The sequence below is a fragment of the Prenolepis imparis genome, unplaced genomic scaffold (assembly GCF_030444845.1).
Source record: "Prenolepis imparis isolate NDT839.2.m4 unplaced genomic scaffold, iyPreImpa1.0 SCAF_5, whole genome shotgun sequence".
NCBI lineage: Eukaryota > Metazoa > Arthropoda > Insecta > Hymenoptera > Formicidae > Prenolepis > Prenolepis imparis.
Genome location: NW_028141163.1, coordinates 16,203,109 through 16,220,490, shown reverse-complemented (window position 1 = coordinate 16,220,490; position 17,382 = coordinate 16,203,109). Strand labels below are relative to the sequence as shown.

General features: G+C 38.3%; 1 protein-coding gene and 1 long non-coding RNA gene across 13 annotated transcripts in view; one reads left to right on the top strand and one right to left on the bottom strand.

Annotated features, from left to right (window-relative positions):
- LOC145936226 (uncharacterized) overlaps nucleotides 1-17,382 on the bottom strand; it is a 73,471-nt gene that overhangs the window by 784 nt on the left and 55,305 nt on the right. The gene's annotated exons all lie outside the window — the stretch shown is intronic.
- LOC145936221 (protein muscleblind) overlaps nucleotides 1-17,382 on the top strand; it is a 382,974-nt gene that overhangs the window by 343,145 nt on the left and 22,447 nt on the right. For 5 of the 12 annotated variants that reach the window (XR_014425345.1, XM_083038188.1, XM_083038185.1 and 2 more), the window contains 2 exons: nucleotides 5,516-5,734; nucleotides 13,556-13,717. The exons of 5 other annotated variants lie outside the window; for them this stretch is intronic. Coding sequence is in view for 6 of the 7 variants with exons in the window: in XM_083038188.1 (XP_082894314.1) it covers nucleotides 5,516-5,734; nucleotides 13,556-13,717 (381 nt within the window). In the remaining variant the exon portion in view is untranslated. The remainder of the gene's footprint in view (nucleotides 1-5,515; nucleotides 5,735-13,555; nucleotides 13,718-17,382) is intronic. 2 more of the 12 variants (XM_083038187.1, XM_083038186.1) reach the window with 2 other exon arrangements.

Genomic DNA, 17,382 nt, shown 5'->3' with positions numbered 1-17,382 from the left:
TCAGGGAAGTAGAAGCAATTCCGTGACATTCTCACAACATGTAGTATGCGAATGACTTTAGTGTATGAAGAGTAGTGATGTCTATTAATTTCAACTGTTTTTATCTCGATGTTAACGGATTCTTGCGCTATACGGCATACTCTCATATTCCGACAAACGGAAGAGCAGCTGATATATAGATCCTGTGTTTTTTTGTAGGTATATATATATCATATCGTTTCTTTTTCACAGGCCGGCACTTAACTAGTGGCCCCTATGTTCTGTTTCTTTCTTACCGCCAATCAGCGCGATATATTTTTTTCTCCCCATTTTCTGCGAATTTTTTTTTTTTTTTTGTTTGTGACGTTTCAACGATTTGATTTCCCGTCTTCAGTAGACACACGCATATATTTACTTTCGTTGGCTAGCCAAACCCCGTCACGCTGATGCTTCGTTGACGCGCGAGCAAACGCGACTTTGTTGGAGGATAAAGTGTATACTGACATGGTTTTGATTTCGGTATGGAAGAGATATTTTTTCGTTAATACGTATATATGTGATATATACATAAAAAAGCTCTCGTCAACGAAAATAATCGGCGTGCACGGCCGACTTGGCGTAACTGCACAAAGCTAATGCGCTCTTTACAGCTTCTCGTATTTTTCACGTTGTCTTATCTCGGCAAAATATATAATTTTTTGCGACTATATAAATACATATTTCTCCCTTTAAATATATATATATATATATTATATATTATATATAATATATATATATTCGATCTACACAAGTATTTTATATACCTACATATTATATATTTGTACATGTGTATCTGATTTTTCAGCGCCAGAGTTATGATTTTTGTTCTGTCGCAATCGCAAACACATTACTTATTTACTAATTCTATTAATTGTCGTATACATTCAGCGGCGACTTATGTGTTTACTTTTACAGCTAGGAGGAGGTGCTTTATGCAGTATGATCGCATGCAAATTTTTGATATTTATTGGCACATTATCAACATATATATATATATCCTTGTATACATATACAGTAAATATACATATACACACAATAAACACTTTTCATATACACACATACATGAAAATATCTACATACACGTCAAACAAGCATACACGTAACTTTTTACGAGACACAAAGTTCTCCATGATTTTAAATTCTTTTTTTTTTTCGTTATTTTTTTCTGCAGCTGTTGTAGCGTTGTGTGTATGCGCTTCTGCGATAGGTATAATAGACTTCATTTCACATCTTTTATGCTTGCTAACAATGCGGTACTTTATATCGAATTTCTCGCGAGGAACGGTGCACGCGACGAATCGCTGACATCGTTGCTCGTTTCAACGCTGCCTGCTACGCGTTGCTTCTCTCACGCGTTTTAAACAATTTTTAATAATAGAAAATCTCCAATGTGTGTGAAATATATCGGATTTACGAGTAAAAGTGGGATCTATGACGCGCGAGAATTGTGAAAAAAATAAAAAAAAAAGGATTAACTCGCGCACTCTACGAACATGCACTCGGATATATGCACTACTGTCAATTATATTATACATGTGCTTATCGCATACGTGTATGTACATACGGAAAAAACATGATTTCTATAAGTAATTAATTTCTATTACTAATTTTTGTGCGCGATGGTTCGTTTGAAAGATATTTTAAGATAATCTCACTATCGAAAATTGGTTACATGATTTTATATAACGAAAAGTATAATATAGCAACAAGTTGAAAATTAGTCTTAGAGTGGCTTAATTTATACAAGAGCCAAGCTAGCGGTGGAAATTTCACCAATGTGGAAAATGAAATCCCGGAAAATATCTTCCTATATGATATAAAGGAGGCACTGGCCTGTAATCTTGTCTCGTGCCAAAGTGTAAATTAAACAAAAATTATCTCCGGACCCTTCGCGCAGAGGTCCAAATCCAAAATTTCATTCGTTTTAAACGTCTCGTCTTCGTTTCCGTGCCGGATTCTTACGGAAAATGTCGAAATTTTCCCCGATGTAATTTTCCTCGGGCGAAAATTTATACGAGCGTTACTTAAAATTGACTCTCTCAGCGCGCGCCACTTGCCGACCGTCCGTCGTTAATTAGGAACTCAAGAGGACCATTCGTCGCACCTGTTTCTCACTCTTTTAGCCGCGGTGTCAACTATATACGCTATCCATCTCGCAACAATTCGCGATATCACATATACACACATAAAACACAATATACATACACGCACGTACAAGCATTCTCTTTCTCTGTAGCTGTCTACATACATACGCTATTGTGTCTTTTGTCTTTGCACGCAGCTGTGTGCCATTTACAAATATGTATGCAGACTGTATGCGTGTGTATGTGTGTATATATGTGCGCGAGTGCGTGTCTCTCTTTCTCTCTCGTTAACCGTTTAATGTCTGTATACGTGTGCATTTCCTAACGAGCTTTCCAGCTTGCCGAAAGCGCCCACTTTAACGCGCGGTTCACACTCGAGCGACCGAGTGCGTGCACTCGAATTAACACACTTGAACAAGGTGCGCGGAGAAGTGAAGCAAATACGAGCAAGCGTCACTTCGCGCGCGCGGAAGTGACGCTCGCGCGTAATGCGCTCTTACCCTTATTATCCTGTTGCATTGAACGCAGGTACTCTACGTGATGTCTATGTAGATTCATTCGATGAAACGAAAAATTATTCAATCGAGCAAAAACAAAAAAATAAACTAACAAAAAGCGCTAGTGCTAGACGAGATGAATAACGCTTCAGCGCGTAGAAACTCAAAACTATATACATTTAATATGCATGGTACTCTAGAATATTCTCTTAATCTCGTATCTTGAGAAAAGTAGAAATTTTCCTTTCAACATTTTAATTTTTTTGTCAATTTTACTTTGCTACGAAATTTTACGATATATGTAGCAGAAATGTTTTTCAATAGTGTTCTCATAATTATGCCGAGAAGACTATCAGCAAGTTTGAGGTCCTATCCGATTTTTTACTTTTCTCGAGACGCGGATACACAGGGAATGTAGTAAGTGATGCATGATGCAGAGTTTTCCTTTAACACGTACGCATATTAACCCGATTGATGATACACCGAAGAATGCTCGTGGAGGCATTTTGATCGTATTACTCTGTATTATCCTCCCCGATCGCCATCCATACCCCGTGTGTCCTTCGACCTTATTGGGCGGGGCGAGGGTGCACCGAGTAACGGCGCGTGCTACGCCTCTCTTTGACAGATTTGAACCGGTATTTCAGCTCCATTAGAGTAGAGTAGATGAGCGATCTAATTTCTCCCTTTTCTGGGCGTTGGTAAGCATCGGTCTCTCTCTTGCTGACGCTAAAATTAGTCCGGTAACACGAGTCGACCGACCTCACGGACTCTCTGTCCACTCCCGGCGAAAAGTACTCGTGTTCTCTTGGTAACGATAATCCTTACGTGCGCTACAGATACGCATTTCGATGTGTGTATGTATGTGTGTATTGATCGGTAAGTAGATTATTTTATCACTCTCTCTCTCTCTTAAGCATAAATCGCTTTTGTTAGAGACTACTCTTTTCATTAGAACAGAAAAGAGCGCACAGAAAAAATCGATAGAGACGCGATAGAGAACTGATAGAGTCTCGAAGCTGAGTGTCAAGACACACTTGGAACTAGCGTACCAACGGCCAGAAAAAAAAAAAGAAAGACTATACCGACAAAAAAAAGGAATGTGTGTCAAGTTGGCTCTTTTTAACGCCTCCCCCGAAACAGACCCGAAGTCCACAAACGGAACGCTCTTTCGCATCACTCGGTCCAATTGCTCTAGCTCTGTACGTTATTCTATATTCTCATTCTCATTTCTATATTCTTTCTCTTCTCGCTCTTTCTCTTTCTCTTCCCTTTTTACGTTTTATTCTTCATCCACTCTATCTTTTATTCAATTTTCCTCCTTCGCGCGTTTTTCTTTTTGCCTCTCTGTATACATCCGTCTTGTGTAAAAAAAAGTCCCGCCTGTACATTTCGCCAGGTTCGGCACGAGCTCTGTGGCTGCCAAATACACTAAAAGCCTAGCCTATAGTAGTCTATATGCGGCCAAGTGTCAAACCGTGAATACACGTTATTAAGATTTTATAATACTTTTATCTCATAGATTGATAGATTTCTTGTTCACTTTACATAAATATATAAGCTGTAAAGAAATCAATTTTTGTAATTTATTATTCTTATTCAATTTAAATACGTTGTTTTTTTATGAATAAAATATATATAATTTATCTATCTCTCAGCAAAAAAATTTTGATTTATTTAAGCTGCTTTTAAAGTAAACTATTGAATGAAATTATATGACGCATATATATGCGACGATGTAAAGAATCTTATTTAATAAATTAAACGTCGCGACACAGTAAAGTTAAAAATCTGCGACAAAAAAGGCGTCTTTTTTTACGGGATAACCGCAGCTTTTAAAGGCGCCGTAACATTACGGTGCATTGACGTTGCCTTTGAAGCTGTTTGCTTTACTAGCCGGTTCCATTAATTGACTTCTCGCGTATTTACATGTTTCGCAACGTGTATTCAGGGCCAATGCTCGTCCATGCCAAAGTAGAAAGATCCTACTCCGTAACGCATCAATTTCCTCGATGTATCTGCTGTTCACAAAAATCTCTACTTCCCCTTTAATGTCAGTTAATCTACCATCTATCCTATTCAAGTCAATCCGGAATTCCTTTCATTCGACTCACTTCGCGAAGTTTTTCTCTCAATTACATCGTACGTATTATAAGAAAACAATTAATAAGAAAAACTTACGTTAATCTCACAATACTGACAGCAACTTTATTTTTTCTATTTTGTGTCACTTTCGAATTATTCTAATTTAAATAGCAGCATGCACTAATTTACAAACATAATTTTACAAAGCGAAGTAATATTTTAACGTAAACTTTTTCTACGTATTTATTTACAATTGAAAAATCATCTAAACAAAAGCCCATCTTTTTATTCACCGTGCAACATGTATAAAAAATATAAAAAGATTAAAATTATTATCCTAGAAACATTTCATAAGATATAAACTTTTTTCAAACATTATTCGAAAAATTTAATCCGACAGGGTTCAATGCGAATCAATGAAAGATTTGCATTAGGATGTCAAAATGTCATCGATTTCTGCTTCCTCATAGAGAAAGCTTTGTTTCTTTTTTTTATTACTAAGGGACAATCCAATCACTCATCCTTCTTTTTTCTTCCTCTGTGTATATATATATCTGTCTTATCCATCTTTAGCTCGCAACCATCGCAGTGTAAATGTGCGATCGTAATCGAAGGAGAGCCAGCGACCGTTTGAACAATCGCCTCACCCATTATCCCTGTGCTGCCACCCTCGATGACCTCCGAACGACCTTCCCTCTCTGACTTTTGCGCCCCCGGCCCTGCCAAGCCAGCAAGCCAGCCAGCCCCCTTTAGCCTCTAGCCCCCCCCCTAAAACCCCCTTTCGCCCACATAGATAGAGTGCCATGCCATGCGTGTTCGCTCTTGCTGTAGGTATGTCGCGAGTTTCAACGCGGGGCGTGCAAACGCGGCGAGACGGAGTGCCGGTTTGCGCACCCCCTCGAGACGGTGCAGGCGAACGAGGACGGCTCTGTGACGGTCTGCATGGACGCTGTCAAGGGCCGATGCAATCGGGACCCCTGCCGCTATTTCCACCCCCCTCTGCACCTTCAAGCCCACATTAAGGCCGCACAATCTCGGGCTAGCATTGCGGTAATGCATTCTCTCTCTCTCTCTCTCTCTCTCTTTCTCTCTCTCTCTCTCTCTCTCTCTCTCTCTCTCTCTCTGTCTCTCTTTCTCTCTCTTCTCTCTCTTCTATCTCTTCTCTCTTTTTCTTTTTCTCTTTCTCTATTTCTTTATTACTTCCATTTCTCACATTTTCTTCCTTCTCTGTAACATTAACTCTCACAATTATATTCCTCTTTTCGATTCTTGTTCATACTTCCTGGTTTTTTGTTTGCGCTTTTGTTTTATCTTGCCCCTTCCCTCCTAGATACTTTCCTTAATTTGACTTGATGACTAGTTTGAGTACCTCGTCAAGTATTTCTTTCTTTACGTGGTAATGAAGTCCATTATTTTTCTACGAAATCTTCTCTGAGTTCTCAAGTGACACAGAGGGTTATTTCCTTGTTTTTCTTCATCATCCAAACTGTCTATTTTATCTTTATTTATCCATTCTCTCTCAGATCGTCGGTGAGTTGCGACAGAATTCTATCTTACATTAACGAAACGGAATGTAACGTTAAACGTGATATACGAAAGCAAAATGTGAATTTAACATAATTCAGGAAAATATTTCGTGGCATTATATGGTTTCTGTCGTCAAACAACTGACGCTTTTTACCATATTTTGTGTCAACGATTGTCCCATTAAATAAAATCTCAGATGAATATAAATGACTCGATGAAGACAGAATTTACATTTTTTGCTAGAATTTATTTTACGAAAATGTTATCTGGCTGTACATTATATATTAGTATTATGTGAAAAAATGAAAATATGCAATATAAAATATTTTTTGCATATCTATTCTATTTTATTATATAGAATAAGCCGTTTTTATACAGCTATGAACGAATAAAAATTCTTCACGTTAATGGGCCAAACGATGACACTAATAATCTCTTTTCCTTTCTACTTTCTTCTTTTTCTGCCTTTCTGCCTTTTTCCAGTCTCGACCTCGCAGATCGTTCCATGTGGCGTGTGCTTCATGCAAGTGTGTCGTCTTTTTTTCATTTTTTTTTTTTTAATTATCTCCGCTGAAAATTGGTCAATGTCAGAAAGGGTAAAATAGCGCCCGATGCTCTGTCCGTTTTACTGTTGGGCTGCGATAATAAAGTACAGTGGTGTTAATGTCGCTTGTCGTGAAGAGAAAATGACAGGGATGTGTTCCGCGATATCAAGTTTCACTGTTGTTGCAATGCATTTATCATTAAAAAGAATTATTTATACATTAAATCTCTGCTGTAAAAGTGTGGATATTTTGTGACTGAAAGTGTAATGCGGATTAATTTTGTTTTGTTTTGTTTGAAAAAACAAATATTAACCGAATGTATTGTGAATATAACATAAATGTAGCACTATATGTACATTGATCGAGCGTCACATCTAGAAAAACAATTTTTATTATCAAAAATAGGAGGAATTAATTTAAATGGATTATTAGATATATTTTTTAGTGCACTTTTCTATTTCGTAATCTGCAATTAAACGCAGCTTTGCGTGTATTGGTTATATTTTATATATCAAAAATATTGTTGAATAATATTGCAGTCACAAAAATTTTTCACTTTAAAAAATATATACGTATATATGTATGTCGAAAACAATCATTATATACATATATATATATATATATTTTAACATCTTTGCGTTATAAGAATGAAAAACATATCAAGAAAGAGAAGAATACATCGCGCTTTCGCCTAACACACAAGCTTGGAAAAAAATTGCTTTACTTTTTTCTTTCTTTTTTTTTTATTCGAACATAATTCCTCCGAATCAATCGCTTGGCTTTATTTTATATTCTATAAGATTGTTCATTTCTCGCTTTCTCTCTTTCTATCTCATACATCGCCCGCGAGATTATCATTACGATCGTATTACCGTCCCACTGTACTTTTCTCTATCAAAAAGACGCCTGAGCGAATAAAAAGTTAAAAAATTCTGAAATCGAAAAATCGGAGACTATCGAGTGCGATAAATCTCAAAAAGGTCTTTAGTTACAGGCCGAGGATGAAAAGACTCGAAGTGCACGCATGTTTCCCTCGACCGCACACTGTCCCTAACTTTCTCCCTCGCCTTAATCCCCGATCTCACTTTCTCTCCTCGAATCCATATTTTTTTTTACTCTTGTGCTCTGTGTCTCTATCTATCACAATCTCTTTCTTCCATTCCTCTCTTTCAGATTCCTGGGTTTACGTCGAAAGGAGCTTTTTGTTGCTGCGCTGCTTTTCGCCAATTTACGGTCAAATATAAACGTCGTCAAGCCTCTCTCTCTTGATCGCGTTAGTCCCTTTACGTGCTTCACACTGCTAGATACGTATAGAGTTTTATATTACGCTGATATATGTAAATGCGCGATCTATATCATGAGTATTTTATACAAGTGATCATTATCGTGAATACAGATGAACGATAGAATAATAACATTGGCCAATTGTTGCGCAGTGCTCGAAATGCATGATAGTTATGCTAGGAGTACGATGAATCACCATATCATAATAACGCGAATATTACCTGTATTATATAATTAATTTCAAACTAAAAATTATCACAGCGACAAGTTAATAGAATATAAAGTGTCACGTGAAACGTGACGTATTTTAAAATATTATAATTAATAATAATACATACCTTCTTCACAGTATTTATTCTTTTAATTACATTTCAGCTAATTTTTTTATAAGAATGTAGGAAAACGGAATGCAAAAGGCATCGTCTCCCGTATAACTACCATAAAGACATTTATTTTAATACCTTTTCCCCTACCCGTGAACTTTATCTCCCGATCTTCTTACAGTGCAATTACTATTTTCTCGATTTTACTATTTAATTTTCTCCCAACGATATATTGTATAGTTCTCGTCCTATGTTTGTCGCTTTTGTGTTTGTCCATATTCTACATCTCCTGTATGATGTTCAGCAGTTTCTGTAGTGTGTAGTGAGTAGTACACGAGGCAAAATTCTTGTTAACATCACCAAAACACCACTGTTCTATTTCTCTCTTTCTAGCAGCCTATCGCAGCTACCCAGGTGCAAAGAACTAGTTGCAATACACCAATCACCTGTTCGGTACCTCTTAGGTCATAATGAATACAAATACTTTCGCAGCCATGTGCACGTTCCATTTCCTGTCGAAAATTTCTAAAATAACACTAAAAATATTATTCACATTACTCTGTTCGATTGACATTTTGCCTATCGAATAGAGCATAATTAATGCTAAATAGCATTTTAAATTATATATAATTTAATAATTACACACGCACAATAATTTTGTATTAAATTACATAATTTGCGGATTTTATTATACGAAATATATTCAATAAATATCTCTCTATTGAATATATAAAATTTATATACAAATTATGTTGAATTGTAAAATATTTCGAAATGTCGGCTCGTCAAACGACATCATTTTCAATCGAGTTGACATACAAAGGAAAATGGAACGGTCACATTCTTGTAAATAAGACGTAGTTGAGAAAAGATATCTTTTACGAATGACACGTACACCACCCTGCTGACAAGCTGTGCTGCACGAAACCCGGCTATCAACCCCGCTGCTGTTTTGCTGCCCCACACAAAAACGCTACACTAAGAGTCCCCGAAAGATACATAGAAGACAGCAAAAAAAAAAAAAAAAAAAAAGAAAGAAACAGTAGAAGAAACGAACAGATACGACGGGTTTGTTGGGAGGTGTGTGGGCCAAGGCGATGAAATGTCGTTGTCCAACTTCCGTTATCAAATCTGTCTCTTATAGTTTCTCGTACTTGATTCGCGCGTTTGTTGACAACGTTTAGCGGCACACTCGCTCGCTCGCGACTCGTTCATTAACCAGGACGATTCTTAAACTAGGAATCGTTCCGTCGCTGTTGTCCTCCGATCGTTCTTGACCTGATTTCTTCCGCTCGTTTCTCTGAAAAAGATGATACGCTAGCGGGTTGATCGCGGATTGTTCTTTCTTTTCAATTATTCATTATTATTCCTGTATTTGAATTAAATACGAGGATTAATCGCGATCATAGAAATTGGCACGATCGCTCGGGGGTCAACGGTTCGACTAAAATGAGCTCGTTTCGATCGAATAATCGAGATTGTCTGTCACGAAACGCGTTTGACATAGAAATACGACTGGACGGCGGCCGTTTCGAAATCGTAGCGTTATTCGTATAAACAGCGCGGGGGTGGACGCACCCCGTTTCCCGATGCGGACTCGATCGCCGTGTTTCGATATACGTGAATACCTTGTCTCCGGGATACGAGCGTATTTGTTATCCGGTGGAATAAAGAGTAGAAGCTATATAGAGAAAAGAGAAAATGCCGAAATAAAAGAGAGAGAAAGAGCGAGAAAGACTTTCAGCGACGTCACGCGGAAGACCTGCAGAGCCACACCCGGACACAATGGAGGAAAAGTCTCACATGGATGATTGCGGCAGACCAGCTTGTTGGCAGGGAAGTCTCATTCTCTAAAAGTGGTTTTCAATTTCCCAAGGGTGCATACACCGCGTATACCGACGGAATCGCCTTTTCGTCCGAATTTGCCTCGGGGGTTACGGACCGGCGTCTCTTAGAGAACGAAACGCGCCCACGGAGTACAGGAGAATTCTTTGTTTTGCCAATTCTCTTCATTTTTTCTTCTCGTTCCCTCTTTCGAATGACCCGACGATTGTTCGAGACGCCGCGAGAAAATTTCAACCGCGTTTTTTTTTTATTCTTAATTTTCAAATTCCCTCGAATACAATTTTCACACGTAAGGCACTCTTCGAAAAAAAAATAATAGCAAGACTTTAGCAACGAAATTATTATTAATAATAAGCTGCAAATTTTCCGCTGTCTTGATTGACTCGAATATTGCATGTATGTTCTCTCGAGGGCTTTAAGATTCTTGCGATATTGCGATAAGCTCTGTAATATGTAAATTCTATCGGTAGCCTCGACGTGCATTCTACGCGATGTCTCGCCAACGAGGGTCATGCCGAAACGTATCGTTGCGACGTAATGCACTCTTCGGAATTGGTATGCCATACCTGAATGTTTGTCAAGTGTACGACACAAAGTTTATACCCTGAGCACGTAAAAGTGCAAATCTATCACTGTGAAACCGCATACAACACGGCGCGAGCCGCTCACAGGCTCGTTCATCCTCGATTTGTACAAAAAATCATTGTCAAATATGTAAATATATACACGCACATGCACATACCGACGCACACATATTTACACACTCCACATATACAAACATATAATATATATATATATATATATATATATATATCTATATATATACTACAAACATGATCACACGATTTCCCTGTCCCTCAAAGAAGATGTCGACGACAACAGCGAGTTCGAGATTTGAACAAGAGAACACCATACACTTGGATATTTACGAGAAATTATGTAAATTAACTTACAAACTAAATCAATGTCTTTTCCGTAAATTTTTCAGGTATTGTAAAGATAGAAAGAGACGACGAGTACGGGTTTCTAAAGAAAGATGACCCTCTCTTTTCTGCTTCACTTACAGTCTCTTGCACGCATTTCTCTCTGTAACTCTCTTCCACAATTTCCTCACTATATATATAAATGTTTCTATCACTCTCTCTCTCTCTCTTTTTCTCTCTCTCTCTCTCTCTCTCTCTCCCTCTCTCTCTCTCGATCGTCTTTTCCGTTTTGCAAGCCGCCGAGAGAGAAGAGCGGTGGCCGGATGCTGACGCAAAGCGAGAGAGAAAAGTGGAGCGGGAAGCCAAAGAGTCAAATATATATATGTGTGTGTGTGTGTTTATATAACTTGTACATATACATGAGTATGTTCACACGGCAAATATGAGATTGTGAGAGACAAACGCAAAACTAATGAACTTCGAGAGAGTGCCTCGATTATTGCAGGTGTTGCCGCAGTCAGAAACGCCAGCCGAGAGCCCGATGTCGATGGACCCGATGAAGTGGGACCGGTTCTCTTTCGTACCACGCGTACTCTCTGTCTACGCGACCCTTTTCCACGCTCTACGTCCGATTCTGATTTTCCAATATTGTTAAGAGACTTCCGCTTTTCTTTTTCCTTTTTTCTTTTTTTTCTAGTCACTCTAGATAGCGTACTCTGCCACGTAGATGCGTTACTTCTCTATCTCTATCTCTCTCCATTTCTCGCCTTAACGTCGATTAAAAAAAAATAACGAATTAGTGCCAATTAGCTCGCAGATTGACGCTGACGCCAGCTACGTCCGTTGGTCCTATCTAATGTGCTATGTTTATTATTATTATTGATTATAGTTATTTGATTATTATTATTGTCATCATCGTCATTATAATTATAACCATTATTATTATTATCGCCATTACTATTAATCGGTGATGTCTTTATATATTTGTGTGTCTCGTAGAAACTTGCGTTCTGCGAGTCATCGCTACATGCATTTTAAAAGAGTGGCGCGATTAAATAAACGATAAACGCGGTATATCGGAAGTAAATGAACCGCGTTATTTTGCTTATAGTATGCAAAATGTGTCAGTTGTCCATTAATTCGGAGTCCATCGCAAAGCGATATTATAGAGAGAATATCTTTCTGAATTTTTTCGAATTATATAAACGATCGATTTGGCTTCCTTATTCCTTACTCACAACCGCGTTTATCGGACGAAGAAGGTTGTGCGATCGCGCGTCTGACCAAAATCGTTCTTGTTCTACTCGCAAGAATTCCCGCGTGTGTTTGAAGGACGCGTTTATACAAATCGCAGATCTATTTCCATCTTTGGTTCTATCTCCGAAATTTCCAGCTCTGTAATTTACGTATAGCTTTGCTTTTTTTTAACGCAGCGCATAAAGGAGAGACAAGTAAAAAATTAAAGTGGAAAATAATATATGTAGAGAAAATAGAACGACGTGATAAATGAGCAGGCAATCACTCGGGATTCACGTGCGAGTAACTCGAGCGATACGTTTTAAATCCTCGCCGGATATTACGCGCACTCAATCGACAAACGTATACATCGTCTTACGCGCGATCACGCAAAAATATCGTAAATTCCGCGCGTATATATACATATGCATGTGCACGTGTATACGTGCGCGTATATGCGCATGATATGACCCGATATAAGACACGAATAATTCGTGAGAGTATCTATACGCGGATTTTTTATTTTACACGCGCACGCATACACGTGCACATATACAAGAGTATGTGTTTTTTTTTACTTATAAAAGAAAAAATATATATATATATCGCGACTGTCGTTTCTTGCCTTAGCCTCAACTGGTCTGTTTTTCTTTTTTTGATTTTTATCTTGCCCTCTTCCGCGCCTGACGATGCTTCTACATGCTTGCTGACAATACCTTCGTGCGCTTCGCTACCTGCCAATTAACGCCTGCGAAATACTGCCGACCGAAACTCGGAAAAAAAAAAAACATCTATATACCAACATTAAATAATAAAATCAAAAATAAATAATATCACACGCACGATCGGCCGATACCACTGCATGCATATGCTAAAAATACGAAAAAAAAAAATATATATGTATGCCATCATCACTACCACACCGCAACGATACAACAAAATATGTATAAATGTGCTAACACACGAACGAAAAAAAAAAAAAATATGAAAATGTCTCGACTGGGGACGTCTCGGCCGAAAACGGAAACGGATGTGGTCGACGCACGGCGATGCACGGAAAAACTCTATATATGACTATAAAAAACAAAAAAAAACGAAATCTGTACGCATAAAAATGTGTCACGGAAAAAAACGTGGAATCGGAAAAAAATCAAACGAACGTGTGTGAAAAAAAAAACAAAAATACAGACGGCGACGATGCCGACAAATGTGGCGGGAATGGGTGCGTTGGCTGGCGGAATGTCAGGAGTTTCGGCAACTGCGATGCCCGGAGGACTGCAGAGCGCCAGTATGGCGAGCATCGAGCTCGGCAAGAAGCGGATGCGCGACTCCAATGATGATCTGCTAATGGTACCATGGCTTATGCATGTAGTACACTTTCCAATTTATTTTATTTTTTTTTTATTTCGTAACTGGTCTTCGGTAAAATGGCCTCGGTATCGCGGTATCGAAGATCGTATCTTTCGCGTGTTAAACATTTATTTGTGATCAAAAAGAATATATTAATTTTCGAGAAACGGGGATCAACACTTACGAAAGTTTTATTAATGATACTTAAAATATGTACGGCGCGATATAGTCATGATATATCAGATATTAATTAAATTTATCTCTGTCGAGTCGATTTTAACGATCGCAACATTGGCGCAATTTTCGACATCATTAATCAAAGTACAAGAAACTAGTTGCTGACAGTCATATATAATCTGATGCTAATCTCACAGATTTCCAAGCTGATGTTTGCCTCTACTTGCTCGTGCTCGATCGGAGAAACTTTACAAATGGAAAAGCATGTGTGTATGTCACCCGCGTCTAAATGTATAATCGATTCTGTGTTCTCTCTCTCTCTCTCTCCCTTTGCTGATCTCGTTGTTATGAGTAAGATCGCGATTTTGCGGCGAGCTGTAAAATTCGGACGACGAAACAATTCAGGCCATTTTCCGGAGATTCCATATATAGTCGTATTCTTAAGTTACGAGTACATAATTATTGCGATTGTGAATACACTGCCGAGCGCGCTTAGAGCTCTAGCCTTCTGTCTTTCATTTTTATTTCTAACAAGAGTCCCGCTGTTGTTCTATCAATCGGAAAAAGAGACGGTGAAACGTGCAAAACACGATCGCGTGTAATCCTAATGATACGGGAATACATTTGTTAACCCTTTCAGTACCATCGCGATGTTATGTCATGATTGAAACATATATACCGGCAACGTCACATACACACGATAACATAATGAACTGAAATCTCTATGAGCCTGGCAACGCCACGTATGGCGTTATTATTGAAATCTCCCTAATGTCGACACTACCATATAGAACGCATTTGTAGCAGAGACCTTTACGATACCAGTGGCGTCACGTACGACGTTGTAATCGAAACGCGATGCTAACGGAAACGGAAAGAAAATTTGCAAGAAAAAATCTTACGATGTTAACGATATCACGTGCGGCTTCTCTCACGACTGAATTCTCTCTTTTATAATTCAAATGATTTTTCAAGAGCTCGAAATTGGTACTGAAAGGGGTGTATCTCTCAGAATGTATGAGAATATCCGGTTTGTGATGCTCCTATTGCAACGTTTATTCTCTCATCGTTCTGGGATGATCGTATAACACGATACGTATCGGCTTTTACGCAAAGACGACCGCGTATGAAAAATTCTAGACTCTATCGTTTTTTTTTCTCTCTCTTGGTTTCGCTTCCCACTGTCGTTCGTTGCAATGTTGTTCGTATCAGAGCTTACGCCTCGTAATGTATTTATAGATCGCTTACTACTTTTTTTTTCTTCGATCGTTAGCCACGCGTTTGATATTGACATTCGCGGAAGAGATCTTTACGAAACGATACGCTACGTGTATTAAAGTCTTATCTACGTCGGAGGTATATATATTAAATGAAGCGTGTGGCTAGCGAATATCGTACATATGATTTAACATATATTTATCCCTTGGCGATTCCTCGACCGACGAAATCAGCGGATCCAACGATCGAACGAAAGTTTAACAATTTACCTTCGTCACCGATCGTCATCCGCTCGTCGGTCGCGCTTACATCTCGAAACACGCGCGCACTAGCGAGGCACTTGCAAGAGGAACTCGAATGCGGATGAAACGTACGTTAAAAAAGAAAAATATGTCTATCTACCAACTCTTCAATGTTTGAAGATGACGTGATTACGATACAATACGCGATATCTCTTTGTTTTTTCACACGAGCGAGCGCGTGAATATATAGTGGCTCTCTGCATTTATATACTTTAAATAACAAATTTGTTTCGATGAAAAGAAATTTGATTTTTCACAATTTTTAAATTTGTTTTCAAGATAAGTTTACTCGAAACTTCGATCGCCATTTATAAACCAATAGTATAACATTTCGTTGTGAGAAAAAATTCCTCCCAAAGATGTCAAACAATCTTGAAACGATTGAAAGAAAACAGAACATTGATCTCGCACGTTGAAAGATTTAATGAAACGGAATCGGCAAGGAAATCCGAAGGATTTCGCCAAAAATCGAAAATCGAAATGTCGGGGAAGTGCGCGCGTGTTTCGATGCGAGCTTTCCGGTGAGAGAAAAAGCTCGTCGACTCTAATCTCCGTACGTCAGGACCCCCTCACGAAACGAAACGAAACGAAAATGAAACGGAAAAGAGAGAGAGTGAAGAAGGGCGAGGACTCGTGAGACTCTCGCACTTTTTCGGGTTATAATAAAACGCCATCAGAATCCGGCATTACTGTGGTGCTGCTGGTCTACGGAGCGTTAGAAATTCTGTGTAAATTCTGAGCTTGCGCCGATGATGCATGTTGTGCTTAAGCGACTACCGAGGTGATGGTGGAACGTAACGTCATCCCCTCGACGCTCTGAACGATGACCGAAGTTTTTGGCAGCTCTTGTCGCGGAGGATCCGTCGAGCGGAGACCCTCGTCGTCGCGTTTTCGAGAAAATCGAGAAAATATATCCGCCGTGTCCGCGAAACGGCCTGTCTTCGTTAGAGTCGCGTCGAGTCCGCTAAAGAGCACTGTAGATCGCTTATACATACACTCGCTACTTTTTTTAATACTCTGCTCCCCTTTCTTTTACCTCTCTATATCTTTATATATATATATATATATATATATATTTACATATAAATATATATTACATATATATATATATATATATTATATATATCTTCTCGCTCTTTCTCTCTGTCTCTCGGTCGCTCATACTGCCAATCAGGATCTGAAGCGCGATCGACAGATTCGTTCGAGCTTGAGACGTGATTTTATCCATGTGCAACTTTCTAACTTCGAGCGTCAGGACGAGAATGGATTTTCGTTGTACAAATAGGGGTTTTCTTTCGGAAAGCGCGCGCATAACTTCTCGGTATTTTCGGTACGGAGTTTTCAATACGCGAAGAAAGAAGGAAAAAGTGCCTGCAGAGAATTCATATAAATTCATAAGAACGCAAAATCTTTGTTTGTAGAAATGTATCAATATTCTGGAACAAAAATTTTGAAACGAGATAACATCGAAGCGAGATCGAACGAGAATGGATTTTCGCTGTAAACATATACAGGATGTATCGTAAGATCTGAAATTAAATCAGAAGATCTTTTCTCTTTCGTGCAAACTTTAAATCAATTATATTCAAATAAACACTTAATTTGCGAGTCTTAATTGGAAATAAATTTACGTTCAATTTTCCAAACTTGTTATATATAACTTTTTAACTTTTTAAAATTTTAGCTAAGAAGCAATCAATTCTTAAATTTATCGTATCGAAAAATAAGTAAGAATCCTTATATCTTTTATAATACACGTTGCATAGTTTTTTTTAAAGCGCACTAACTTTTTCTTCGCGATATTTTTAATACGTGGCTAGAAAAGCTAAATCAAAAGGTTTGATAAAAGAATTTTTTTTGTTCGGCTGCATCAATATATATTATATATATCTTCGAAAATCCTAATAGATGACTCGGTATAAATCATGAAGAGATAAAATGAATAGACACATTGCCTCTCGCGTGAGA